This window comes from Chiloscyllium plagiosum, unplaced genomic scaffold, assembly GCF_037043375.1.
Source record: "Chiloscyllium plagiosum isolate Xiang-an unplaced genomic scaffold, Cpla_swu_hap1 HiC_scaffold_5, whole genome shotgun sequence".
Classification (NCBI taxonomy): domain Eukaryota; kingdom Metazoa; phylum Chordata; class Chondrichthyes; order Orectolobiformes; family Hemiscylliidae; genus Chiloscyllium; species Chiloscyllium plagiosum.
Window position 1 is genome coordinate 11159229 of NW_028270143.1, and position 15078 is coordinate 11174306.

Below are 15078 nucleotides of genomic sequence, written 5' to 3' on the forward strand. Positions count from 1 at the left end.
CACTAAGATGATAATTCCATGAAACTTTTATTCCACTTATTTTACATGAAATTACAATTCCCAATAGTGACCACAGTTTTTTTTATCTTTGCCAACTCTGAGGCAAGAAGTATATTTATATAGTTTTTAATTTTATCTCCCTTAGCTACTTGGTCAATCAAGATGACATTTTATCTGGGCAGTTCCACAGACTGTTGATGTACAAACACTATTTAGCTTCACGTAATTAAAGGAGACGCTGACAATCTCACTCTCTCATACAAACAAAACTCCTTTTGATTAGTATAATAATGAATCTGAACAACTTATCTTCATCTTTGGTAGTACAAAACTTAAATCTTGCTGAAAGGAGACTTTAAGTTGAAGCTTTTCCTTTTGCAGTTATCAGAATGAGGATGTAAGAAATAGACCTGAAGAAACGGAATTATATGGAGTGAGAAGAGGTGTGTTGGCTGTGCATTCTAACAACTGGTGGGCCCTATCAAGTAATATCTTCTGTTGACCATTCACAGCTGGCAGCTCAAGTAGCTCATGCTTGTAAACCTTAAATGTATAAATACCATTTAGATGTGATCGTGTTATCATAAATCATTTATTTAATAATCTGGATTGTGCTAACAGTTACACCGGAAAACCATTTTAGATAATCATCTAGGAGAAAGTGAGGACTGCAGATGCTGGAGATCAGAGCTGAAAATGTGTTGCTGGAAAGGTGCAGCAGGTCAGGCAGCATCCAAGGAGTAGGAGAATCGACGTTTCAGGCATAAGCCCTTCTTCAGGAATGAGGAAAGTGTGTCCAGCAAGCTAAGAAACATCAATTCTTCTGCTCCTTCGATGCTGCCTGACCTGCTGCGCTTTTCCAGCAACACATTTTCAGCATTTTAGATAATCAGCCAGGATCACAGTGTGATACATTTGCACGAGCTTGAAGCTTGCATATCTAAGTACTCGGAACCCTTTTTTCATGTGGGCAAATGTAATTAGTGCATACGCTGCACCTTTGGAAAAAAAGAATGTGCATGGAGACAGCCAATAGCAACAGTCTCTGACTAATCAGAATCCATCTGCCTGATTGGAGAAGAAAAATTGACAGTTAACTGTCCTTGTTGCATTTCCATGCCAATAATGACCCAACCAACTCTTCAGTGGTATCTTTTTATTTCATATTTGTTTCTGCATTATTGTTCTGAGTGTAAAATGAAAAGCTTCAAACTCTCGTCTCCATTTAGCAATAAGTTGAAGAGTGTGAAGCTGGAAAAGCACAGCCTATCAGGCAATATCTTAATCCGCTTTCTTGGACATTTCCAGAACTTGATCATTTCCAGGGTCTTGGTGTTTTGAGTAGATATTGGCAAAATAATACTGTACTTATAATCATACCCAAAGCACTGATCTTTTTTTTCTTGGATTAATTCAAGTATTATTGGTGCTTAAATTTTGTTTTCTGTAATAGCTAGATCCACTAAAGCTGTAGATGTTATCATACATCTCTGGAGTAGTTGGAACTTGAACCCATGCCTCCTTGCTCAGAGATATGGACACTACCAGTCTAGAACAAGATCCCACTAAATGAAACCGAACATTCCACACTAAAGAAAATACCAAAAGCATCTGAACAAGAAGATTCTAGCATAGTTAAGCCAGGGGTTGAAAGATAATTGGGATAGGTGGGAATGTGGATTTGAGCTTTCAATCAGATTAGCCACAGTTACATTAAATGGTGTGGAGCAGGCTCAAGGGGTTGATTGGCCAACCCATGATTCAAATACTCATAAGGGTAGCATAGAAGCCAGTTTCAGAGGGAGACACACCAGCATTAACCTCTCAACCAGCCACTATAGTTTCTTCCTATTGATAACTATAGGAATGTTGTAAATCCCCGATTAATATTTGTGATATGCATGCAATTAATCCACATGTGGTGTGCTACATTATTATACAACTTTCAAATCTAATGTGGAACAATAAACGATTAGTATTTATTTCTGGGAGGATAATATCAGTTTATATAGAAAAATGTGCTTATGACTGAAAATAATATTTACTGATGTGAGTAACCAGCTGGTTTCTGGTAGTTTCCTGGGCAACATAGGTATTAATAGCACATTATCTGACTGAAAGACAAATTGGATTCCAGATGGTAAAAAAGACTTCCATATTGTGGATTTTTATCTGTATTACAGAGACCACAAACTGTGAAAACATTCCAAATGTTGGTGGTGTGGTTTGGAAGTAACTTCTGGCTTCACCTTTGGCATTTAAAAATATACATTTGAACGAGGAACAGGAGTAGATCATTTAGCAATTTTAGTATGATCATGATTGATCTAATTGTAATCTCAAATCCACATTTCCAACTACCTTTTTTATTCCCTTATTTACCAAGAATCTATACAATCTCTGCAATCAAATATTCAAGACTCTGCTACCACTATATTTTTAGGAATTGAGTCTCAGAAGAATCATGCCACGATAAAAAGAAAGAAAACTCAATCCTTCTATTTTAAATGAACAACCCCTGATTTTGACAGTGTGACTTCCAGATCTGGATTTCTCCAGAATAGGAGACATCTTATCTGCATCTAATGTGTAAACTCTCCTCAGAATCTTGTGTTTAAATCAAGTTGCCTCTTACTCTTCTAAACTCATGCAGACACAAACCTAGCCTGTCCTGGCCAGGATAAGTTAGGAATTCTATCTCCATGATAGTATTGATTAGCTCTGGCATTTCCAGGATGATTGTTCTCACTGGTATGAGGTAAAGTGAAGATTCTCTCAAAAATGGATCTGTAACTGTACTTTCAAGTTGAAATTGAGTTTTAAACTTTACTTGGTCTACCTTTAATTCAACAAACCAATCCAATTGATGGATTCTTGAACAATGGTGTAAACCCTAATTCAGGTATTAATGTTTGTTCACAAATCTCATTGAAATCAAGCTGTATATGCAGTTTAATTTATACATTATCTTCTGCTTTAATAGTTGCTTTCCCAGGTAGCTATACAATGGGGGTCAGTTAGTTTAATTTGCTGGATGACTGGTTTGCAATTCAGTGAGGTATGGTGACCTCCGGTTAAATCACCATCAGTCCTCCCTCTCTCTGATGAGGGAATTGCCCTATCATCTGGTAAGGCTGTGGTTACTTTACCTTTAGTTATAAAATAGTGAGAGCTTAGATGGAATGGAGCAGTGTGATAACCAAGAGTTGGAGTTTATCAAAGCATTTAAAATTTTAAAGGTCTTGGATAGCACTTTCCTGGTGTAATGTGAATCATGTCCGTTTGCTAAACATCAAATTTGTTTCATTGAAAATAGGAATTTGTGTTCTATTGCCTGTTTATGCTTTATGCCATTTGATTGAGAAGTTCATTTGCTTCTGCTTAGAATTCCTGCGATTAAATTTCAAGTAGTCTGATTATGAAAACTAGAGATTAATGACTGATCTTTGGGAAGTCTATGCAGTTATCGTTTAACGATAAGTTTGGTAAATATGTTCAAAGAAATAATGGTACTGGATTTCACTATTGATATTAAGTGTTTTCTAGACAAGTTTAGGTAATTACGAATGGAATCTAAATATTGATGCAAATTGATTTAACATTGACGATGATAGTGACATCCATATCTTCACAGCTATTGAAGAGGCTCAGCAACAGCTGCAGCCATTCTGTGAACTTTCTGAGGACAAATGTCAGCAATTATTTAAATATTACTGTGAGTTCTTGTACCACGAAGACGTGATTACCCTTCTTGAAAATGTTGTAAGTATAATATTTTGGGTGACTGGCATCCTTATCTGCAGTGAAATACAGTAATCATTTTAAGTCTATAGTTTGAAGTAGTGGAACATGACCCAGAAGCATATCTAAGAAATAACTAACACTAACAATTGTTTGTCCATGATGGAAGTAAATTTTGTTTTGTTTTTGTTCATGTATTGGTCTTGCAAATTAGATGATCCCCTCTTTTCATTTCCATACAACGAGATGCAATGCCAGAGCTAGTTCATAAGACCCCAAGTATTGAAGTAGCCAGCAACGGGATAGCACTTATTGTCTCATTTTCAATTGTCAAAGACTCATCCATTCTCAGACCTGAAGATAAACAGAATGAGCCTATAACCATTCCAAATAAATACATTGAAGGGAACTGAAAACCTACCCCCTTATTTTCTCATTCCTCCAACCCAGCATGGCTTTCATACAGTGTTGTGTTTAGAGTAATGTAGTATTGAGGAATTTCAATCTTCTCAGGAAATTATCATGAAATTAGATTGACCAGCACCGTTGTCACTTTTTTAATGAAATAGTGATATCCAGTGAAGCAACCTTTGATTATAAATAGGATGAATGAATTTCATCAATGTAAGATGTTGATTATTCCCTAGAATCTGTGTTGTGAGCGGATTAATTAGTGAGGCATATCAACACTGCGGCAATATAGAGTCAGGGTCACCTAGCAGAGCTAGAATTTACTATCATTGAGGAGTTGGTGAGATGGCTGGTTTGTAATGCCAAGAACGTGAGTGCCTCTCACACTGTCTGTCTGTCTGTCTCTCTGCCTGTCTCTTCCCCCCTCCCCCCTTATAATGAGGTAGATTATAGCAATTTTACTGTCATTGTATACTGGTCAAGCATTAGATCAACATGTGGACAGTCCCCTCAACATAATGTGCAAGACAGTGGTCTAGAGTAATGTTCATTCTTATTGTTCAATCTTGGTAACTCTGAAGAACAGACAATCTCAAACCAGGCATGAAGAAGCAGGTCCTTAGTGTCACTACATTACTGTACCACTAATTTATATATAAAGTTGAAAGGATGTTAGACTACTTATTGAAGGCTTGGTCTTCTCTAATCAGTAGAAGCTAATGACAATAAATAGAAAGTACGGGGGAAACTAATAGCATGAAATGTGGTCAAATGCCTTGCCTGTGATGACCCACAACCAGGGTTTGTCGTGGGGTTAATCTTCCAGAAATCTTTGGATTCTGGAAACTTTCCCAAGGATGTTGGAAGATGGCAAACAAATCCCACTACTTGGTATTAAAAGAAAATTAGGAACTTCAGGCCATTTAGTCAAACATTAGGGGGAGATAAAATGGTAGAATCTATTATGGGATCACCGGGCATTTAAAAAGGACGACAAAGAAAGATTTCTTCAACATTTCTTAAAATTATTAAAAAATCATCACATGTTTGAACAAAGTTGATATTTTTCTGAAAGAAAAGTAGTGTAGCTCATTTTCATGAACCTACACTCATAAACATGGAATGGTTGCAGCAGAGCTGGAGGCCACTCCAGCTCAATGCTGTCCACACCAGTTCTATGTGAAAGCAAATTCCCTTACCCCAATATCCCATCTTCTTTCCTATCGCTCTGCAAATGTGTAATTATCCTTTTGAAAGCCACTCTCAGGTAAGTGTATTCCAGATCATAATTCATCACTATGTTTAAAAAAACACTTTCCTCTTATCACCTCTTTATTTTGCCAGTCTCTTTAAATTAGGATCCTCTAGTTTTTAACCCTTCTACCAATGGGAAGAATTCTTTCCACCTACTCTATATAAACCCTTCATGATTTCGAGCACCTCAAATAAATTTCCTCTAAACCTTCTGTTCTCCATAGAGAACATCTTCAGCTTTGACAATCTATTCAGTTACTGAAGCCCCTTATGCCCAAATCATTACTGTAAATCTTGTCTGTACCCTCTCCTATGTCTTTACATTGTTTCAAAAGTACAGCAACCAGACTTACACACAGCACTCTAATTGGGGCTTAACCAATATTTTGTAAAGGTTGACCATAACTTGCAGTTGAAATCTGTGTTATTAATGTCAGGTCGTTCTGCTAGAATGTGTGTTTTGGTAACACAAATTCGTTACAACACAATTGACAAATTGGAGGCATTGTTCTAAAGCACCAAGTTTTAAAGTGTGTATTGGTTATAATGCATTTCCGCTCTTAAATGGTGCTGCAATAACGCGATTTTCATATAATACTGAATTGCACGAGAATGGAACTACCATGTTATAGCAGAACTGACTGTAATTTCTCAACCTGCCCTGCCAGCTTTAATGATTATGTGTAGAAAACCCAGGCGCCCCTACTCATGCAAAGGGATTGCTACTTTATTGCCTTTCTCATCCCCCCCCCCTGCAAAAATGTATCACTTTGTTTCTTCTTTTTAAATTTTGGGTTTTACATGCCACGCTTTCCATCAGCATGTCAAAGATGCCATTACTATCCTTCCAGTTCACTTTGCTGTTTAAATTTTTTGATGATGTAACTACTAAGGCGAATAAGGGGGATCCAATGGATGAAGGGTACTTTGGATTTTCAAGAAGCATTCCCAGGTATATCCCTGCATTTCTGACATAAATGCCATAACTTGGAACAATTGTTAACTCTGAGAATTGTAGTGTTAAACTTCTGAAAGAATGTAGATTTGTGGAATTGCCAACATGTGCCAGAAAAAATTTAATGCACAGAAGTCTGGGGTGACTTATTGCAACAGGAATAATATGGAGAAACAATATGAAATGAAGCAAACATTTTAAAGAGGTTGCAGGAGCAGAGGAAATTTGGAATATTTCTGCATAAATCATTGAAAGAGGTAGGACATGTTGTGAGCGCGGGGAAGCATAACACATTTATAATGGTGCAAAGAACTTACGTCAATTCTGTTTTTTTTAAAAACAAAATACTTCAGCCTCCATTGGAGTATTCTATGTAGTTCTAGGCACTACATTTTGGGAAGGATCCAAAGACATTGGAGAGAGTACAGATAAGGTTTATGGAAATGACCTCACAGATGAAGAAATTGGAGGGTCTTGGAGAAGGGACGATTGAGGAGGTTCAGCAAAAATATTCAAAATCACGAGGGATCTGTCAGCATAAATAGGGAAAAAAGTCTCATTAGTAGAAAAGTCAAGAATTAGAGTGTGCAGATTTAAGGTGATGAGCAAAAGAAGCCTTGGTGGAATGAGGAAAACCTCCAATTTATGACATTAAGTAGCTAGGATCAGAAATCACTGCCTGAGAGTATGGCGCAGACAGATTCTGTTAGGGCTTTCAACAGGGAATGAGATCATCAGAAGAGAGGAAAATTTGCAGGTCTGTGGGGAAGAGCAGAGGAGTGGGATTGTAGGTAAATTATTCTTCCCATGCCAGCACAGCCAGGAGTCCGAAGACATGCAGATTGGGTAGATTGGCTGTGCTAAATTGCCCATTGTGTCCAGGGATGTGCAGGCTAGGTGGATTAGCCTGCATATCCCTGGAAATGTAGGGATAGCATAGGATAGTGGGTCTGAGTGGGATGCTGTTTGGAGGGTCAGTGTGGACTTGATGGACTGAATGGTCGGCTTCCACACTGCAAGATCCTTTGATTCTATGGGGAGCCAAATGGATGTCTCCTGTGCTACCATGCACTATAATATACTGTGGGCTGGATGATATGCTGAGCACTGGCTCCCCACACCACAGTACAAACTTCTGAATAGTTCCCCCACTTCAATTAAGGAGCCAATACCCTTTATTAGTATAAAATCTGAAGCCTGTCTTTAAGCTCCCAGTCAATTGGACACCAGCAGCTTGGTGTCACACAGGATAAATGGCTGATACCAGTTTTGCAAGAGCTCCATGAGAAAGAGAACCCATGGATGCTTCCAATCTCTGATAACTCTGAGATGTTGCCAGTGGGCCAAGTTGATCGACAAATTGAGAGCAATGTGCTAAGGAGGCAAAACAAGAGAGGACTCCTGGTTGGCACAAGAGACCTGGGAAGGAATCACTTACCCCTGTTCCTTCTTTGACCAGCAGTCCACAGGATTAAACCTCCTGCTAACTTCTGGTTTCAGGGCTGCCCTGTCCCAATAAATTGGAGTAGGGGTGGCATGGCACGTTAATATACTTGCCTGCTTACCCCCATGAGTGGCTCAACTTTCTTTTGGATTTTTCTATCCGAGTGAACTGTGGTTACTCAATCCTAAAATATATTTCAGGTAAATGTGGATTAAGTATTAATGGAAGTTTCAGAATATGGGATGGTGCAGGAAGTTGGAGTTGAGGTACAAGATCAGCCATAATTGGTTATTGGTGCAGAATGGCCTATTCAAAACCCCTCTCTCTTTTTTAATGTTCTTGGGATTTGAAAGGAGCTAAACTTCCTCCCATACTTACTGGAACATTTCCATCATTTCTATTTAAGTGCTTACTGTCTGAGAATTTTTAAAAATTATATAGGTGAATATTCATTGAATTGTACTCCTTGAAGATTTTGGTAAAGCATGGTACCCATTTGACTGTGTTGTAGTCAAAAATACAGGGCTGAAGTTTCCTTTGAACATCGGGACCTGTTAACGCATCCCAGCTTAGACTATGTCTGGGTCTTTCCTGCCTGCGTGATGTTGGAGGCCCCTGGTAAGGCCTGTCCCACTCGGGACTTTGTGTGGGCCGTGCAGGTGGAGTTTCGATTGGAGGATCAGAGACTGTGGGTGAGTGGCTATGTCACTGCATGAGATAGATGGATGATATTGATGAGGCATGGAACATCAAAGGTACTACAAGATGTAAATGGTCTCTGATTTCTAATATGCTTAAAATAAACAGTGAATATGGCTGGCAGGCCACTGTTGCAGAAATTAAGTATGTCTACAGGATGGCTGTGGTCTGTTAATTCCATGACTTGGGGAGTGCAATGGAATTAAAGAGACTATTTGAGGTCCTGACCTTTTTCAGGTTATCCTCCTCCTTGAAATTCTGCCTGTGGGAAATTTGTTTCTAAGGTAGGATTATGTTAGGCACTGGCATGCCCACATGCTTGCCTCCAAACCCATTTTCGGTCTCACTGGTAAACTGCAACCCATAGTCACCACAGAAGGTTGGAAATGATAATAATTTTCAGATGTTGGATGTAACCTGAGTTAGGGGCAAGATTGGAGTATATTGGTTATTGGGTGAATCACATTGCAGAGAAATCTTCATTTGCAAGTGGAAGGTTAATGCTTAATCCACTTTTACCTGAAATATATTTTAGGATTGAGTAACCACAGCTCACTAAAATAGAAAAATCCAAAAGAATGATGAGCCATTCATGGGGGTGAGCAGGCAAGTGAATTAGCGTGCCGTGCCATGCCATTGGCTCCCTTCCACTCATAATTTGCACCCAATTGAAGGCCCATCCCATCCTTGCTCCAATTTATTGGGTGCCAGGACAGCCCTGAAACCAGAGCCTCGCACGAAGTTTATTCCTGTGGGCTGCTGGTCAGTCAAAGAAGGAGCAGGGGATAAGTGATTCCTTCCCATGTCTCTTGTGCCAACCAGTTTTGCCTCCTTAGCACATTCCTCTTTCTCGTGGAGCTCTTGCAAAACTGACATCAGCCATCAATCCTGTGTGACAATATCCCACTCCTCTTGAGGCTTTAGTGGCCTGCCTGAACTCTGTCAAATAACACAAGTGGCAGGAGATCACATTGACTGCAAACTAACCAAGAACCATAACTTACAACAGCAAATATCTGAAGTGTTTTTAACGTGTTTATTTCTGAAGAGTGGAGCCAGTGTGCATGTTTTACTGACCAGCAAGAACTGCATGAGCAATGCTCTGGGTTGTAGAATATAATTAAGTTAATCATTTTCTTCGATTTCGTAAAGTCTCCCCCTGAAAGTGCTGGATGTGAAGGCTTTGTAAAGGCAAATTCTAGTCTGCCCATTTGATACAATGCTAACCGTCATTTGGCCAGGTGAGATGGTATGAGAGTAAGCAACTTTCAAACAATGAAAGTGATTGTACCTATCACTGGTCAGAAAGTGCTTGGCTTTGTACCAGAATTTTTTTCTTTTTTGTTTGGTATTCTGTAGTTGGATAACCTTTCTTCAGAGGAACATCCAAATCTAATAGGACTGCAAGAGCTGGAGGCAACTGAGGCTCAAAATGTCAAGGATCTGCTACACATTTTGGGTTATACTTGCCCAAATGAGGATGGCTCTTCAGAAAATAAAGATGCTGCAAGATCTGAGCTATTTACAGCTGCATTCTACCTTTTTAGTGCTTTGGATGGTAAGAAAGACATTTCATGCCTCAAAATATTTCTGAAATATTGACAAGTAAATAAAAACATCGTGGATATTTTTTGTAGATTATTGGTCTGGAATTGCTCTCGGTGTTCCCTGACTGGAAATTAGAAGAATTCCTGGAGAAACAATGTAATTTCCTTTTAACTGTTTCTCGTGGAGTTTGAGGGATTGGGTGAACTACAGATTTTACAGGCAAATAAATAACTTTGTAAATAACAATTCTCACTCAGTAAGTTATCATAATTTATCTATTGGCTTCTGTCAAAACTAGTCAATCTTTGGTCAAAAACTATAAGCTGCTGAACGTGGGATTGTGTTTAGACAGAATTAGTTTAAACTTTTGGCAGAAAATTCAAAGAATTACCTCAATTTTTTAATTTAAGTTATTTTTGTATGGTATAATTACTAAAGTGAAGCTTTTATTGATGGGAACAATATTTCCTTAAAATAATCTTCAATTTTGTCAAATTTACCAAGCTTTGTTATTGATTACAAAGCTACAGTTAAAACTGTATTTGGATTACTTTGTATCTAACATGCCTCTATTTGTTTAGCTTTGTCTGAAGAAAGTCTTGCAGTTTTGGGTATTTGCTGCGAAATTCAAATTCTTCCAACATTGCTTTATTTGGTAAGTTCATGTAATAATCAACAGCTTACAGTGGACTGTCTAATGTTTTACAATACTTTTCCCTCTGTTGTGGACTGGATGGGGTTATTATTTGCTTGAGCATCATAAGACATTCAGTCACTCTTGCCTTGATGCCTCGATGTCCATTTGTTTCAGTGACATTATTTATTCATTTTCAACTGTCAGACGTTGAATTTCTTGAACTTTGACTTTCACAGTCCTATATCTGCTTGTACAGTTGTGTAATTCAGAGTGGAACAGCGGCATCTTCTTGATCTGAATCCTTCCTTTACCACAATGAAAGATTTAGTTAAAAGCAAAATCCTGCAGTTTTTGGAAATTGGAGAAAGTCAGGTCGGGCAGCATTTGTGGAGTAAATAAGAGACCAAAGACTATTCTTCTTTGGAACTGAAGAAGAATCACTTTTGAACTCAAAATGTTAACTATTTGCTGAGCTATTTTCACGGTTTTTCTCAATCAGCATCTGTGCCAAAACTTATACACAGTGATTTGAAAGTGCTTTAGATCTTTCTTTCTCGTGCTGTCCTCCCTCTCTCACTCCCTTCCTCTCTCGCATTCAAAAGTACAGACTGGTATCCTAAATGGGAATAATTATAATTTTTGCAGATACATTTCTGAGAGTTATCCCTATCTAGTCATTCAGTCAAAATTGAATGTAATTAAAATTGTAGGACATTGAGTTTACAAATGGATATGACTTAGTAATTATCTGGAAAAACGTATGATCTTGTCAAGTAACCTGTACCCTGGTCCAGACTAGAGAGAAAGGTTGGTCACTCAACAGCGTGCTGTTCTTTCACTCCTCTTCTCAGTGCCCAAGTCCTCTGAAACCACCAAGAGTGTTTACTGGAGTCCTCGTTGAGAGTGATTTTCCACTTCTTACTGTACTGAGCTCTCTCAATGTCTCTTATTTTATATCCCTTCTTCCCCAAGGATAAATACTTTGTTGATAGTTAGCGTCTGATAAATGTTCATTTCAAAACACCTTGTAAAGCATCAACTTTTTAATTTCAATCTTGGGTTGAAATTCCCCACCTGGTAGTATCATTTGCCTTTGTTAACTTGTTGAGCTTTGATCAGGGCCAAACTCTGCGTGCAATCATTCTTACTTCACCTTTACCCTTGCATATCTCAAGCTTTCTCTCTGCTAGCAACTTTTGCTACCAGATTTAATTCTCAGAAGTTTGGTTATTTGTATTGATTCCACCATCACATCTTTATGTCTAAGCAGTTATTTTTGGGACTTGTTAACAAGTTATTCACAATATTCATTTCCTGTTTTTATTCTTTATCAGCTGTTGAACCGTGGTGTTATTTGATGAAACAGCATTTATTCTGATGCACACTGAACTTTCGTAAGTCTGCAGGCATCCTGGCTGAGGACTTATGCTCAAAACGTCAATTCTCCTGCTCCTTGGATGCTGCCTGACTGGCTGTGCTTTTCCAGCACCACACTCTTCAACTCTGATCTCCAGCATCTGCAGTCCTCGCTTTCTCCTAGGCTAGCACATCTTTGTAGAACTGCTGTTTGTTTTGGATATCGGAGTTACACTCTGACCTCCTCTGTCCATTAGCTTCTTCCAAGGCTAGGCACTGTTATCCCATCCAAGTATTGTCATTCCAATAGTTTTGTTTTGAGGGTATTAAAACTTGAGTTAATTTCTAATATATCTTCATTACTTGACTATTCTAATCTACATTTGGTTGGCTTTTGTCATTCTGTAAACTTGACCTTATCCAACCTTTCACCCATGTTCGCTGATCTGCAATGGCTCGTGGTCAAGCATTGGTTACATCCTTGACTTTGAAGTTCTCTGCTTGTTTTCTCTCTCGTCTTGCCATTCCATATTTCTATAATCTCCTCAAGCTCCACAAAACATATCTGTGCTCTCTGATTCTGATTGCTTAAGCATCTCTGATTTAAATTGCAGTGATTGGTAGCTGTGGCTGTGCCTTGACCCTAGAGTTTTGAATGCCTTCACTAAATTTCTCAGCCTCCCTACATTTTCCCATCTATTAAAACCATTGTTTAAAACCAACCTCTTTCACCAAAACTTTGGTCATGGGCCCCAATATCTATCTCCTTCGGTGGTTTACCGTTGCATTCTGGTTTGTAATATTCCAGTGAAGTAGATTGGGTTGCTATATTACATTAAGGGACACCATATAAATACAAATTATTGTTGAACCATTGAGAACTTGGCTTGGGATTTCCTTCAATGCCACAATGCACATCTCTTTTCATTATTTTGTTTTTATTTATTTTTCATTAATTGACCATTACTATCTGAAATGCTTTGTCCAGAGAGGTGAAAGGATTATAATTGTTGTGTTATGCAAATTGAGATGTAGAGGATCAGACTGCCAGTTGTGTTTTCAGTATGTCCCCTGGACAAAGGCACACAGGCTTATACCACTCTTTCATAGTCTATTTCCTGCTTTCAGATTAATAACATCCCTGACGATGGAATGCTTCCTGCTGATAATCCAGACCTGCTGCTCTTAAAAGAAGAGGATCATTTTTATGTAACTCAGCGACTATTTGCTTTATCAAATATCTGCCTGGAAAAGAAAGAATCATTCATCCATGTTGTGACTGGCAATCAACCTGGTATGCTTCCAGTGTGCCTTTGCATAGTTCTGCAGGGATTTGCCATTCTTAGTGGGATCAGAAGAGATGCGTAAACAGTCCAAATCTTCAGGCTTGAATGTGTTTCAAAGTCTGTTTTTTTTTTATGACTTTTAATACTTCATTACCTTCAATATAGTTGTCTTGTAAAGATTTCTGGAATGTGATTAATATTTTGCAAAGGAACAAGATGGAAAATTTAATTGTGAATTCCAGTCAATGGAAAAATGAATCACAGAATTTCAGAATTATTACAGTGCAGAAGGAGGTAATTTGGCCCATCATGCTGGCACATGATGTACATCATGTTCCATTAGCTTATACAATATATTCCATCTTGCAGAAAATTACAATGTATGAAGTTTGTGGTGCCAAATTATAGATGGTCAGTGGAATTGTTCCCTTGGAGAGATTGAAAGTTGTCAGCAAAACATCAGTATTATCAGTTAGTTAGTTTAATTAAGCAAAACAAAATAGCCTTGACTGAATAAGACTAACATTATCGGGAAGAAGAAAAACATTTTAATCCTCATGACACTGTAGTTGAATTATGATAAGGAGTTGATAGTTTAGTGGTGTCAATATCCCCTGTGCCATTAGTTCCATATTCAAAATCTGGAACGCTGATCTATATCTTTCATTTCCAAGTTAAACTAGAATTAATAAGACCTTCAGCTGAAAACACTAATGGTTAATTACCAGAATACTCCATGTTTGCATTTGCTGAGTATTGATATGAATTTCTGACTAATTTTAAAGGAGTATAATTCCACTAAGCCTAAACACTGTTCTATTGAAAAGTAATTTTATATTTCTAAAAGAAGAATATACTACAAATTTAACATTCAATAGTTTGAAAAACTAATAGTAATTTATACCAAATTTGTAGCGTTACAGATATTTGTAAACATGAAGTTTGTTTTTCAGTTTTTACATGTATTTTTTCTTAGTAGCTTTAATAATATTAGCATCTGACAAACAAATAATGATTGTTGAGGTCATTAACTTTGACATGTTAAAATTAGTATTGAAGTAGTGTATCTTGATGCGACTAACCTGAGAACTAACTGCACAATTTAATAACCCATCGCACATGGAATCTACAGTTTGGAGGACAGTTCTTGATGTTTACTAAAGATGTATAGAATGCCCACTGAGTGGAAGTAGACATTTCAGCAAAAACGATCGAAAAATAATTTGTAACAGTATTTTTCTTCACTAATCATTCTGTGCTTGGTACTGCAACCTCTATATTTAGGCTGATTTATCTTGTAACAATAGTATTTTCAACAGTTTACACGTACATGTCTAAATGTGGAGACATTGCTTAAAATCAGACATATTTGATAGCTGTTGTCATTGATGCTTAATAAAATACTTGCTGCTGTGGTGTATGTATTCCTTCTTTAAATAAATATAAATTTGGGTTCTTAAGAATATTGTGAATTTGAAAAAGATATTTTAAAATTTTTGCTACATGCCCACCTGATTCCTATTATTTGGTCGCCTGATTTTTCCATACAGAGGAGACGTGTTGATCAACTTCGCAACTTGATTTTTGAATGGTCTGGTAATTCAGATTACACAGGGTTACAACATGGAGACAGATTGCAGAACCGAATCAGTCTTCCTATCTCTATATTTGCAACACAGTAAAATTAAAACCTTCAAAGACTCAAGATTGACAACCAATGATTTCCAACCAGTCTTTTTAAATAACC

The 15078-nt window shown here is 37.7% G+C and overlaps 1 protein-coding gene across 3 annotated transcripts in view; it reads left to right on the forward strand.

Annotated features, from left to right (window-relative positions):
- The window catches only part of LOC122549713 (gasdermin-E), a 37433-nt gene extending 22687 nt beyond the window's left edge, over positions 1-14746 (forward strand). For all 3 annotated transcript variants that reach the window (XM_087986991.1, XM_087986990.1, XM_087986989.1), the window contains 4 exons: positions 3635-3762; positions 9864-10062; positions 10634-10707; positions 13174-14746. In XM_087986991.1, the coding sequence (XP_087843117.1) occupies positions 3635-3762; positions 9864-10062; positions 10634-10707; positions 13174-13413 (641 nt within the window). In that variant the 3' untranslated portion in view covers positions 13414-14746. The remainder of the gene's footprint in view (positions 1-3634; positions 3763-9863; positions 10063-10633; positions 10708-13173) is intronic.
- The last annotated feature ends 332 nt before the right edge of the window (positions 14747-15078 follow it).